The sequence below is a fragment of the Cibotium barometz genome, chromosome 4 (genome assembly GCF_041138505.1).
Source record: "Cibotium barometz isolate CiBa-2024 chromosome 4, ASM4113850v1, whole genome shotgun sequence".
Taxonomy (NCBI): Eukaryota; Viridiplantae; Streptophyta; class Polypodiopsida; order Cyatheales; family Cibotiaceae; genus Cibotium; species Cibotium barometz.
In genome coordinates, this window is record NC_141049.1 from 9,849,756 (window position 1) to 9,863,458 (window position 13,703).

Consider the following 13,703-nt stretch of genomic DNA (forward strand, 5'->3'; position numbering starts at 1 on the left):
GAGGGGGGGTAGGGGGGCAGGAAGCAGACGAGGGGGGAGCTTCAGAGCTGTGTACTGGTGTGGTTCTTTTTTGCCCATCTTCTTAAAAGCCAAAATTTCCCTGAAATTTTTGTACTTATATCTGACCATAGTATGGGAGTTTAGAAAGATGCTGTCTATCTTTAACTAGGTGCACATGACAATGGTTGGGCTTACTTCCACATTAAGTATTTATGCAGAGAACACAGCCGACAAGTATGCGGGCACGCAAGAAGGTCCATTCTTAGCTCGAATTAAGCCTTTGGCTTTTGGTTCCGTCAAACAAACACGAAGCTCTCAGGTCTCTCTCTCTCTCTCTCTCTCTCTCTCATGTTTTGAATGGATCTAATAGCCACCCTATTTAGTGTATTGAGAATTGGGTGTAATGTTGTAAGCACATCTTTGTAGTGTGTTTGGATAAAAAGAAATCTCAGTGATGTATGTCTTTAACAAAAACGTCATGATGATTCAAAAACATCCCTGTCTTCACCCTTTGTGACCCTTACGCTATGTCTGTCCTTTGTATTTTGCGTTGTTGTGAAACTCCCTGCCTTAGGCTCTCTCAACACGGGAAAAAATTAAAATCTTTACCAAAAAAGCCTTTGGAAGATGTTGATTGTGTCTGTAGGTGTTGGCAAGCGAAACTTGGTGCCATAGGTTAAGAAGATTGAAGGTATAAGTGTGAGAAAAGGAGAGGAGAGAAACTCAGTACACTTGCATTACCTACTAACAATGAAAAGATTCAAAGTGATATCATACCAATGAAACCCTAGACACAACCCTAACTTTGTGTTCACACCGGAAGGAAGAGGTTTCACACTAAAAAGCTGAGAAGTCTAAGCTAGTATGGGAACGAGTCCCATTGGTGAGCTATACAACCAACAAGGATTTATCCAACAACACTATCCCTTTACATCTGAAGTGGTTAAATAACTCAAAAGAAGATGTGATTTAATCCTTAGAGTCTATTCCAACTGCATGTAACCCCTTCTTAAGGTTAATGATGCCCTGCTATCTTAAAAGGTTTGCACGCTTGCTGAATCCGTCATATGAAAGTGCCTTTGTGAAGATATCTGCTGGCATCTTTTTATTTATTTATAAACAATAGATCACCTTCAACTCTTGGCCTTCAATTTGTTCTCGAATGAAGTGAAACTTGGTATCATATGTTTTGACCTCTAGTGTGATCGACTTGATTCTTGGCCAATGCAACGCATGTTGCTCAATCACGTCTATAAAAGATCTGTAACTGGATCTGAGTGGCATGTTTATAGAACATCCTGAAATGAAGAGTACGTTTCAAATATCTTAAAATCCTCTTTGCTGCTTGCCAATGCACTGCCTTATGGTGAGCTATAAATTGATATACTACACTGAAAGCATAAGATAAAAGTGGTTTCGTCCTCAAAAGATAGATCAATTTCCCGACTAGAGTGGGGTGCGTGTTGCTGCCCCTTCTTCCATCGTTGTGGAGATGAGCTAGCTGTCCTGTATGTTAAACAACTGAAGCAACTCCATGGAATACCTTAACTGGCTGAGAGAAGTCTGATTTTCAGTTCGCAACTACAAGAAATGAGAAAACAATGAGCGCACAACAGAGACAGGTTTACGTGCATGGTAGGCAGCCAGCCATGAGGGTTTCTGGACCAGCCCTAAGGTGGCCATGATAGGCCAGCCAACATGAGGGCTAAGGCTGCCAGCCAAGGCCTGCGCATAGGCCAGCCACATGGGTGGCCAGGCTAGCCAAGAGACGCAGCCAAGGGGTGCCCAGGCCTGCAGGGAAAGAAAGCCTGCCCTTGGGTGGTAAACCCTAGCATATAGGGCACTTAGGCATGCAGGCAGGGGCGGGCAGGTGAGACATGCAAGGGTGCAGATCAGAGCTGCACAACAGAGGAGTGCGTTGGGCAATGGGCACGAGCAGCCTTGGCAGCGCACAGCAGCCTGGGCAGCATGGGCAGGGGTCTCAGCAGCATGATTGGGACCGGAGAGAACATGGAGGACACACAGGCTGGATGCACACACAGAGATGTAGGGGTGGGAGAAGGAAAGCTAAAAGAGGTATGAATGTCAAAACGGAGGAAAGCGCGAGTAAAAAAAAAGCATGAGATCAGATATCTTCAGTGGGATCCAGGAGAGTGGGAGTGGATTGATGCCTTCGATCCTTTGAAAAGCCTTCCTTTTTTCAGTTTGACTGTTCGGAATGCCAGGCTTCTCCTCACTCGACAGATGCATAGGATCCCTACTCTCAGGCCTCATTGGGAGAGCTATGATATTTCTCCAGTGATATAGCGCAGATATTGGCATAGACTTTGGCACTCATACAGAAGGAGCTAGATCTCTCATTTCTTTTGGTTATTCTTACATGGTAGTCTCCCCACCAATCAGTGGAGATCAGTTTTCGGTGTAGCACCTTCCTGTCCTAGATGTGCGGCAGATTCTGAGTCCGTACAACATTGTCTATGGGGGTGCAGCATTGCACAGCAGATTTGGGGTCATGTAGCCCAACTTATGGGCAAATTGAGTGGCCGAGCCATGCATGTGACTTGGGGGGCAGTTGCTTGGCTCTCCCAGTCCGGTCCGCAACTTTTTTATGAGGGCAGTGGTACAGATTCTATTTTTTTCATTCGTAGAGGTATTGCCCAGCATGGTCTATTGCAGGATGTTCCTCACTCTGATTATACACCCCCTAGACAGAGGATTGACACCAATTGGGAGATTATTGTCAGTATTACAGCATGGCAGATCCGGAGAGCTAGATGCACGGAGGCTATTGAGGGTGTCCAGATTTTTGGGTCTCAGTGCATTAGTACTATATGGGGTGATATCATCCACACTCTTATGGCTACTTGGACTCGAATTCAGGGGCCCTCTCGTTCTGCGCAGGCGAAGCGTGTGATATTTATGCGGGAATGGGACCATGGCATCTTCTTTTCCTCTAGTACCACAAGTCTTACATGGCATCATGATGCTCCTCAGTGGTTGAAATCACCTTACATATTGGGGTGATTCTATTCTCTTCCGGCTTATAGCTGTGATTGTTGTATGTTTTTCTTATACTTAATAGAAGTCTCTTTCTGAAAAAAAAGAAAAAAAGCATGAGTGAGTTTTTTTTGGTGCTAAACCAAGAGGGGGCTTAATTTAGTGATAGAGGGATTGCTTATGAGGACTATGACTCGAGATACCCCAACGAGACTGGCGGTAACTGCTGCTACAGTTGTGGAAGGTGATTCTGGAAGGACGGGTACATCCAACTGCCCAAATGCTGATCCTATGGAGGCCAACAGCTTCCAATATATCCGGGGAAGGCTACTGAATTTGAGAAAAAATGGAGTGTGGTTACAGCCCTCTGCCACAAGGTCGAAATTCCACCGGTACTGGATAAAGAAGAGTTTCCTTGGGCCAAGAGGAAATGGGCTGCCAGCAAGTGCCTGAGAAGTGGCGTCCTGTGAATTGAAGTCGACTTGGAAGAATCCTCTTCCAAGTAAAGGGGTGTCAATGAAATGCGAGGCCAAATCTGAGGGCAATGCTGCCAAAATCCAATCTCTGGCACCTGAGATCAGGAGGGATGAGACCCATAGGCTCTGCCAATGAGAGTGGTCTTTAGCTCTTTGTTGAAATCAGCTTGGAGGAAGAGAAGCTGGTCTTTGGAAAAATTAATGGTTCTCCCGGCCGGTGAGGAAAAATATCTATGTTAAACTAGGACTAATCTGAGAAGAGTGCTTTTGGCTATAGTTGGGCATATGCTAATTATATAGGGTGCTGTAGTAACAGATTGAATCCAAAAACTGCTGGGAATAATCATTTTCTTGACAATACATCTTGCTGCCTCGACCAAATGTTGATTTTTCCTCTCTACCACACCATTGTGTTGAGGTGTGTAAGCTGTTGAAAACTGTTCTTTCATGCTTTGTTGTTTATAAAAAAACAGTAAGCTGATTGATCTTATATTCACCCCCTCTCCACACCTCTCTAGATTAATCATCAATGGAGGTGAGAATGTACTTCATATCACCCAAAATGGGACCCACAAGATCAGTGTACACTAAGGCCAGCTTGGCATATGCTCGCTTTTCGTCGTATCTTTGAAATGGTAAATGTTGCATTATTCTCATATGCAATACCTTCACAAAATGAAAGTTGGGGCTGCACATCTCCCAATGCATATACCATATTAAACTTTTTGAGCGTGCACAAGCTTTTAGGATTAACATAATATTCAATCTAGTTTGTGCAGAACAGTTGTTCTTATTTTTGTTTTGTTTTGTTCTTGATGTTCTTTCTCAGGTGATTGATGTTGAGCAGGGTGAAGCTAAAAACATTGCAGATTTCACATTTTTTGGGAAAGATGGTACGATCAGCTTTTGTTTTGGAATTATCATGCTTGATGCTTATTCTTGACCACTAAAAACATTGCAGATTTCATGTTTTTTGGGAAAGATGGTATGATCTCAGCTCAGATTTTGTTTTGGAATTTCCATGCTTATTCTCGACCGTTATTGATTCACTTGGATATCATGTCTGCTCTATGGAGTGCTATTCTAACACAAAATGGTTTTCAAAATAGGTGGTTCCCCCCTCCCTTCGGTCTTTCTGGAGGCGGTGAAGACATTACCCAAGGGCAAATGCCCGGGGGTGGATGGGCTTTCTGTTTCTTTCTTTCTTTGCCATTGGGACCTCATGGAAGGTGGCCTTCGCGTTGCCTTCAATGAGATTAAGCTCACAGGTGCCATGCCAGAGAGGCTCACCGAGGGCTTGATACATTTAATTCCAAAGGAGAGTGCTGATAGATTGGAGATCCGGTAGTGGAGACCCGTCACCCTTCTAGGGACAGCCTATAAGATTTTGGCCAAGGCCATTAAGAGGCGACTTCAGCCTTCTCTCCCAAACTTGATCCATGACACTCAAACTGGTTTTGTTTAGGATCGGAGCATTTTGGACAACATCTTTACCTTTTGGGAGGCAATAACTTCGGCTAGGATGCGGTAGCAGGACCTCATTGTGCTACTCCTAGACTTTAAGAAAGCTTATCACAAGGTGGATTTGATCTTTTTGGAGGGCACTATGAGCCGGATGGGATTCTCCATGGAGTGGATTTGTGGAGTCTCAGGACTTTATTCAACATCTCACAGCCAGGTTCTCATTCAGGGAGCCCGAGGTGACAGATTCTCCCTTTCCCGCTAGGTTTGACAGGGCTCTCCTTTGGCACCGTACCTCTTTCTATTTGTTGCCAAGGCCATGAGTAGTTTTCTCTCCGCTGAGGAGCTTGGACTTCAGGGATTGCGCCTTCCCCTCCGCACGCAAGAGGAGCTGCTGGACTCAGAGTTTGCAAACGGCACAACAACCTACCTTGCTGGAGATGTTGGGAATCTCCAAAGATTTGCGGAGGCGATAGAAATTTTCTGCCGTGCATCAGGAGCGCAGATCAACTGCCACAAGTCGTGTGGTTTTTGGATAGGCTCAACACCCACCCTGACTTGGCGACGACCAGTTGAGGCTTTCCAGTGGATCCTGAGGGGCACTCTAGTCCGATACCTCGATTGCCAGGTTGGCATTGATATCTCTCTCGAGCAGCAGCTCCCTCCGCTTCTTCTGAGTATTCGGAAGAAGTTTTTATATTGAAGCTCAGCGAGGCTATCCCTAGCAAGCAGAGTGGCGGCGAACCAGGTACTGCTTGCCACCATGTGGTACATCACCTTGTGCTGGGCCTTTTCTCGGGCATGTATTGGCCAGGTACAACGTTTGATCCGGAACTTCTTGTGGGCCGGAAGTGATGGGAGGCCAGCCAGGGCCAAGGTGGCATGGAGAGTGATCATTCAACCACGTAGTAGAGGGGGGCTTGGCCTCATTGATCCAGCTATACAGAGTCGTGCCCTGCTGGGCAAGTTGATTGTCAGAGGACACCTACTCGGTGGTGAGCCTAGAAGGATTTCCTCTTGGCTCAGATTTTAGTCCGCACTGCGAGCCTTGGAGGCCCGTGGCCGCAAAGTACCAGATGGATCTTCATAGAGATGCGAGCTCGTGGTTTTAGTCCTGCCTTTGAGGACAAATTCGCAGCCAGTCTACTTCGTGCTTGTTGGGATCAGCCCTCAAACAGATTGTTCCAGTGGCTCAGAGGAGCAGCTTCAGCAGCCTTTGATCTGGAACCCCGTGATCCGTTTACCCATTGGGCACATGCTAGGGGCCCGACCGCATATATGCTGGGGCGCCTCGAGCATGGGACTAGCCAGGTCTCTCGGAGATTGGATTGCACATGGGCAGTTACCTCAGGTGAAGCTGGAGAGAGGCCTGACAGGGATCCGTGGTAGAGACAGGCTTAGCATTGACATCGACTCAGCTATTCCTCAGGAGTGACTGACTCCTATTCCAGACCCGACCCCCTCGGTGTGGCCAGGCGTGTTCACAAGACACGATATCCTCGTGGCGGTCCATGGAGCAGATGAGGACAGTGGTCTGCTCACTTTTTCTATTGGATCCCATGGCAGACTAGAGAGATCAGAGCACCCCTTGGAGGATTTTAGAGGTTGCACCTTGCAGAGGGTGAGGGTGATTGGTTTTTGGGCATGAGCATGGCACATAGATCCAGCACCGGCCAAGGTGGCCAGGGAGAGACTTTGGCAGCTATGGATTTGGGAGTGTCGACCTCTCATGCGGTTGGGGGACCTTGGAGAGTGGACTTGGCATGATCCCACAGATCTGGTGGAGACTCTGGATGCCCTTTTCTTTGCATATACAACTCAGCTTTACTGCAGGATCTAGATGCCTGAGATAGATGGCACACCGTAGCAGCAACACACTGGTAGTCTCAGGGCCTATCATAGCGCTTCCTTTAAGATTTCTGGAAGAGGCTTTGGGATAGCTTTCGGCCAAGGAAGATCACTCTCTTTGGCTCACGGCACGCAAGAGTCTGGCGGTTGGTACTTGGCTGGCAGTCGGAGGTTGGTCAGAAGCTTGCCCGAGGTGCGGCCACCCTCAGGAGTCTCAGCAACATTGCCTTTGGGATTGCCCGAAGGCTTAGCAAATTTGGCAGTGGATTCTCCGCATCTTCGCTATGGACAAGGCATCGACCCGGATCATCACTTGGGGTACTGTTGCTTGGGCCACTGAGGCTAGAGTGGTCAGGACTTACGAGGAGGATGGGGGAGGACTAGCCCTTCAGGTCTCCCACCATTGTATTGCAGCAGTACCAGTCACAGCCCCACTGGCGGGTGTCTGGCGACCAGGCTCATGCCAACGATGGGAGATTTGCAGTAGCATAGCAGCCTGGCACATCTGCCGTGCTAGATGCAGCAAGGCCATTGAGGGTACCCACACTTTGCTGGCTAAGACCATCAGGAGCATATGGCTTGATATCATTCACACTCTCCGTGGTCAGTGGGGGAAGGTGCAAGGAGGTTCTGACCGCATGTGGAAGTGGTGGGAATCCTTCTTGAGACTTGGAGGCTTGGTCCTTTCCTCGAAGATAGAGGCGGTGACCCCATTTGGCATTACAGACCACTTGTATGGTTCTCCCCCCCCCCCCCTTCCCTTATGAGATAGCCTTCTCCTCACAGAGCGGCCAGCCGGAGGAGAAGCATCTCTTCCCCATTGATCATTTCCTTCTCCTCACAGAGCGGCCAGCCGGAGGAGAAGCACCTCTTCCCCATTGATCATTTGTCTCCTGCCCTTATATGAGGTGAGACTGTATTTAGCCCGTCGTGGATGTACTTTAGCTCTTTGCGGCTAATTTTCGAAGGATCTTTTCGCCGGAAAAAAAAAAGGTTTACTGATGGGTTGCGTAATTTAGAAGCCCAAATGCATGTTAGTCTTAGGCGTCTTGCTACATTAGCAGGCGCAAAACAAGAAGCGAGATATTGGGAAGAGGTCCAATTGAGTCAATAGAGATGCCGAGAGTTATTACAGGATCCTAGACCTCCACAACCTTCACAAGTAAAGTCAACGAAGCCACCACAAGCTTATGGGATGCCCACCATGCCTAGAACGAGTGCACAAGGACAAGCCGTGATGGGCTCTAATGTGTCTGGCTATGTTGCATATATAATCCCTATGTGTCAGCACTAGATTACATGGTTCAAACGGGTATTCCTCAAATGCCTTTAAGTGAGGCTAAGGTTACTAAAATAGTGACAAACTCATTAGGAAAATTTAAAGAAGAGATTCTTAGTGCAATACACTAGTGCAATACACCTGCAAGAAAAGGGAGTATATGCTATAGCACCACAAAATGTGGCTAACCCTCAAAACCCACCTAGATTGAACATTTGGTGTGGGAAGTGCCACGGATATGGCCTTTTGGCTACGGAATGTCTAACAACATCTAGGATTGTTCCAGACCAGCCTCGGACTCTCTTTTGCAATCACTGTTTGAGAAACAATCATACAGAGGACCAATGCTTTATTAAGCGTAACCATCAACAAAGACAAGCTCAGGGCTTACAAACTAATTATAATTTCATGGATAGATCCAATGTAACTCATTAAATAGGAACACCCTCTCAACCATTTATGCAATGAGAATTGCCTACACAAGGACAACCTCCAGTACATAGAACCTCGTATCCTAGTAATACTGAAAACATGAGATGAGGATCTCCTTTTAGAGAAATTTTGGAGGTTTTAAAAATAATCCTATGAGCGATAATTGTTTGCTTACCACAGTTCTCTTCTTTTATGGACTCACGAGGATGCAAATCTAAAAGCGGGGGGGGGGGATGATGTCACATCCCGAACTAGCTAGGATTAGTTAACTCGGGTTTGGGCATACGGCTAAGCCCTAGGTTAGGGTTTAGTAGAGTGTGGGCTTGAATGGCCACGCTCGGTCAAAGGTGGTAGCATGGATGAGGTGTGAATTGACCTTGAGTCAAGATAGTAACCTATGGGCTAGGTATGGCAAGTTGGCAGCTTACTGATAAAGTAAGAGCCATAATAGCAAGTTACAGTATTGGCAGATCCCTTGTTATATAAGTGACCTCAGGGGTCATTAGTGGAACAAGGAGGTAGCCACGCGGCAGGGAGAGGCCTATCCCAGCGTGTAAGCTGTAGTTCGGACCTCAGGCTTGGTGGGTGGCTCTTGAATGGAGCCTATGGCTCGGTGGTGAGCCGATAGCCACAATCCTTCGTGGTCATGGATCTGCTGATCTGATGCGTGCTTTGAGTTACCCTGGGTTGTTTGGGGACCCATTTTCTTATTTGTCTCCTTTGTTGGTTTTATTGCTTAATCACAGGTTATGCAGCCTTGGAGGCTTTTTTTTTTTTTTGGAAAAACGATCCTTCTATTAGTTAATGAGAAAACGCCATAAGGCTACAAAGCTCACCTCACAAGGAGGGATAATAAACACAGTGAACACCGGAGCTCCACCCCCGTGGCTGGCCGTTCTCTGGGGGGGGCTACCTAGTAATACATGCGGGAGGTGAGAAGAGCCAAACTGGAGGCCTGTAGTGCCAAGTGACATCCTCGCCCCTCGCGATGAGGAAAGGGCCAGGCTGCCAAGTGCGGAGGAACGCCTTGCGGCGACCTCTCATGCGATCCGAGTCGCCCTGAAGTTTCCCCAGTGTCCTCTCAAGGTGTGAATGATGTCCACCCAGAGGGCCTGTATGACCTCCGCCGGTGGAGTCGCCTGGCGGTCTATGGCCTCCCTGCATCGGGCTCTCCATATGTGCCAAGCCGTCATGCTGCTGATCATCTCCCATCTGTGCCCGTCCCCCTCCTGGGAGACTGCCGAAGAGAAGTTTGGCGTAGGAACCACCGCCATCGCCCTGTCAGAGACCTGGATGGTCACACTGCCAGGGACGTCCTCGTATCCAAGGGCCGGGCCGCTGTCTGTGGCCCAAGCCACCGCACCCCACGTCACCATCATCTCACCTGGCGAGCCTGCAAAAACCATCCTCAGAGCGCGCTGCCAGACCTGCTGTGCCTGTGGGCAATCCCATAAGCAGTGCCGCTGCGACTCCTATGCATGGCCGCACCGCGCGCAGGACGCTGGGTGTCTGCCAAAAGCTAGCCAAGCCCCCACAGCCAGTCCTCTATGCGCTGTAAGCCAGAGAAAAAGCGTCACCTTCCGGGGCCGGAAGCTGGCCCAAAGGTGCTGCCAGAAGTCCCTAAGGAAGGCAGGGGAGAGCCCCTGTCGCTGCCGCCAATGCTCGGCCGCCACCGGGGTGCCCGCTATCCTGTGCCTCTGGATCCGCCACCCCAGCCTCGCTGTGTACTGAAAAAAGGGGGTGCCTGGGCTGGTAGGGGCCGAGTAAGGATCTCGCCAAAGCCACTCGCCTGGATCCCACTGAAGGCGAATAAGAGGCCTGCTGTCCCAAGCTCATAATCTCCAAGAATAGTCCTCCCCTATCGAGGCCGGTGAGGGGTCTACATGCCACTGTCTCTGATGAAAGCCGACCACCCGCACCCTCTGAAAGATACAACCCTGGAACTCATCCAAATCTAGTCGGGTCCTCTGAAGCTGGCCTCCCTCTCCCACCTCGAAAGTGAGTGGGGCGACTCTCTCTGCTGAGCCGCAAACCGCTAGAAGGATCTCATGCCGAGTAAAGACGCCCATCCACTGTGGAGGTGGAGGGTCCTGTACTGGAGTCCGCCACTCCCGGGGGATGGCCGCCTCAATGTCCTGCCTCATCAACTCTCTGCCCCTCATCCCGCTGAGTCTCCTCTCCTGAACCTCTAGAGGCAGCTGCTGAAAACATATCCAGTCGTCTAGGGACTGGGCTGGGCCGGAGCTCAACGGGCCCCACGACATGTGAGATCGCGATCCAACCATATGACCACTGGGAAGTCGGATCAAGGGGTTCCAGATCAATGGCTGCCTCAGGCGCTCCTCATCGGTGCCCGGGGGAGTCTGGAAGAGTGACGGCCTCAGATGCTCCCAGGCCCTTAGAAGGCTAGCTGCAAAACGCTCCTCGAAGCCAAGGCCCACTCCTCTGGATCGCTGCTCTGTAAAGATCCACCTGATGCTGGGGGTCCAGGGGCCGCTAAGAGAAGGAGTGCGGCTGAGAATCCTGGAAACAAGAAACTCCTTCCACGGCTCAGTGCCTGGTAGGAGGCCACGAACCACCAACTTGCCAAGCAAAGCTTGGCTCTGACAAATAGGATCAACTATGCCCAGGCCGCCTCTCTCCCTCGGCTGAGTGATCACAGCCCATGCCACCTTGGCCCTGGCGGGCCGCCCGTCGCCACCGGACCAAAGAAAGTTCCTGATGAGCCTCTGCACTTGGCCAATGCACGCCCGAGAGAAGGCCCAGCAAGAAGTGATGTACCACATGGTAGCAAGCAAAACCTGGTTGGCCACAACCACTCGGCCAGCCAGAGATAAACGAGCGGTACTCCAATGCAGAAGCTTCTTCCGAATGCTCAAAAGAAGGGGGGCTATCTGCTGCTCCGGAGATATGTCAATGCCCACATAGCATCCCAAATAGCGCACTGTAGTGCCAGGGGGCAGCCATTGAAACCCATCAACTAGCCTCCAAGTCGGGGGGGGGCACAGAACTGACCCACAACCCACACGACTTGTGCCAGTTGATCAAAGCGCCCGAAGCTCTGCAAAACCTGTCCATGGCTGAGGCGAAGCGGCGGAGGTTCTCCTCCCCTCCCTGAAGATAGACAGCAGTGTCATCCGCAAACTCCGAGTCTAGGAGCTCCTCCGAGGTGCGGATGGGGAGCTAGAGGCCCCGCAAACCTGTATCCTGTGCCGTCAAGAAAGTGCTCATGGCCTCCGCCACAAAAAGAAAAAGAAAGGGTGCCAAGGGGCACCCGTGCCGTACCGAGCGCGAGAGCTGGAACCTCTCTCCGCGCATGCCCTGTATCAGCACCTGCTGGCTGTGAGCCGATGTGTAGAGTGCAGAGACCCCACGGATCCACTGAGGGGGGAAGTCCATCCTCTCCATAGTGCCTTCCAAGAAGGCCCAGTCCACCCGATCATATGCCTTCTCGAAGTCGAGAAGGAGCACTGCCAGATCCTCTTGCTGAAATCTAGCCAAAGCCGTAGCCTCCCAGAAAGAGAAGATGTTATCCAGGATGCTCCTATCCTGGATGAAGCCTGTCTGCGTGGAGTGGATGATGTCCAGAAGGTGAGGCTGAAGCCGCATGCTGATCGCCTTAGCTAGGACCTTGTAGGCTGTGCCTAGCAAGGTGATCGGTCTCCACTGTCTAATCTCCAGTCTGTCTCCTCCCTCTTTGGGGATCAAGTGGATCAACCCCTCTACCATGCTGTCCGGCATGTCTCCCGACTCCATGATCTCCTGGAATGCCAATCTGAAACCCCTATGCAAGAGACCCCAGTACCTCTGGAAGAAAGCCACTGAGAGACCGTCCTCTCCTGGGCATTTGCCCCGAGGAAGTGCCTGAAGAGCCGCCTCCAGTTCCGTATCCGAGAAGGGGGAGAGAAGGGAGTGCTGCAAATGGGCCGACACAACCGGTCTCGTGAAGCTCCAGACTGCCTCCCTAGCCTCTCTCACCCTAACATCTGCTGGCTCAGCAGAGAGCAGATCCCTGTAAAAATATGTGGCGATCGCCCGAACCCTGGGGGGATCCACCACTACTTGGCCATCAGCCTGCCGAAGACGCCTGAGACCCTCTCGTCTGAAGCGAGGCCCTGTCGCCTCAAAGAAATCTCGAGTCACTCTGTCTCCAGCTTGTGTCCAAAAAGAAGCCCGAGCATGGAATCGGAACTCCACCCTCCTCTCCTCGATGGATCTAATCTTTGTGCGAGCTGACTCCATCTGCTCTGAAATCCAAGGGCTCGTAGGATCCCTCTCCTGAAGTCTCTGAAGGGAAGCTAGACTCCTCCGCAGGCTCCTCTCCTGCTCTCTGAAAGCCTCCAGACGGTCCAGGGCAGCCTGTCTGAGCATCCTATTGATCTCCTGCAGACCCCTGTCAAGATCGCTGGCTGTCGATCCTCTCCTGAACTGAAGCTCCTGCCAGACCTGCTCAACTCTGGTCGCAATCTCGGGCTCCTCTATGAGACAATCTGGAATCCGGACGCTCTGGCCTCGCTCTCCTCTCGTAGGGTCCTCGATCTGGAGAAGCACTGGAAAGTGGTCTGAAAACGAGGAGCCTGCAAGTATACCCACAGTGCCACCTCTATCGCAAGCCCACTCATCAATGTAAAACCTGTCGATGCGGGAAAGGTTAACTCCTGTGGCCCGTCTATCCGAGCGCGAGAAAGATAAACTCCCCTGCAACCTGCCAAACTCCGGGAGAGTCCACGGATCCTGGCCTCTCACCTGCAGCACTAGTTCCTCCCAGGCAGCGAGCTCCGGCCCATGAATGGTCTCCTGGCTGCCCCCCATCCTGTCCTCTGCATCCTCCAGCATGTTGCAATCCCCCCCTAGGCACCAATGGTCTGCCATGGGGAGGGACTGCCTAATGATGCTCCAGAACTCAGCTCTCCCAGTCGCCCCATTAGGGGCGTAGAAGTTGAGGAAGCCAATGCGGTCTTCCCCAACCCGAAGGATGATCCACTGCGCTCGACCCTGGACCAGAGTGCCAGAATCCACAACCTCGGATAGAAGCTGCTCACTGACTGAGATGCATACTCCACCCTGGTTCCCCTGGGAGCCATATGCCGGTGACCAAAAAGTGTGACTCCTGCCTGGCAAGATCTTCCCGCAGGTGCGGGTACGCCCAGCAGAAAGGTGGTGCTCCTGGATGAAAAGGATATCTATGGGTCCTCCAAACAACGAGAGCC

At 50.6% G+C, this 13,703-nt stretch overlaps 1 protein-coding gene across 5 annotated transcripts in view; it reads left to right on the top strand.

Moving 5' to 3' along the window:
• LOC147638886 (putative plastid-lipid-associated protein 3, chloroplastic) overlaps nt 1-13,703 on the top strand; it is a 113,116-nt gene that overhangs the window by 62,086 nt on the left and 37,327 nt on the right. For all 5 annotated transcript variants that reach the window (XM_086785328.1, XM_086785324.1, XM_086785344.1 and 2 more), the window contains exons 6-7: nt 219-319; nt 4,303-4,366. In XM_086785328.1, coding sequence (XP_086641454.1) covers nt 219-319; nt 4,303-4,366 — 165 coding nt within the window. The remainder of the gene's footprint in view (nt 1-218; nt 320-4,302; nt 4,367-13,703) is intronic.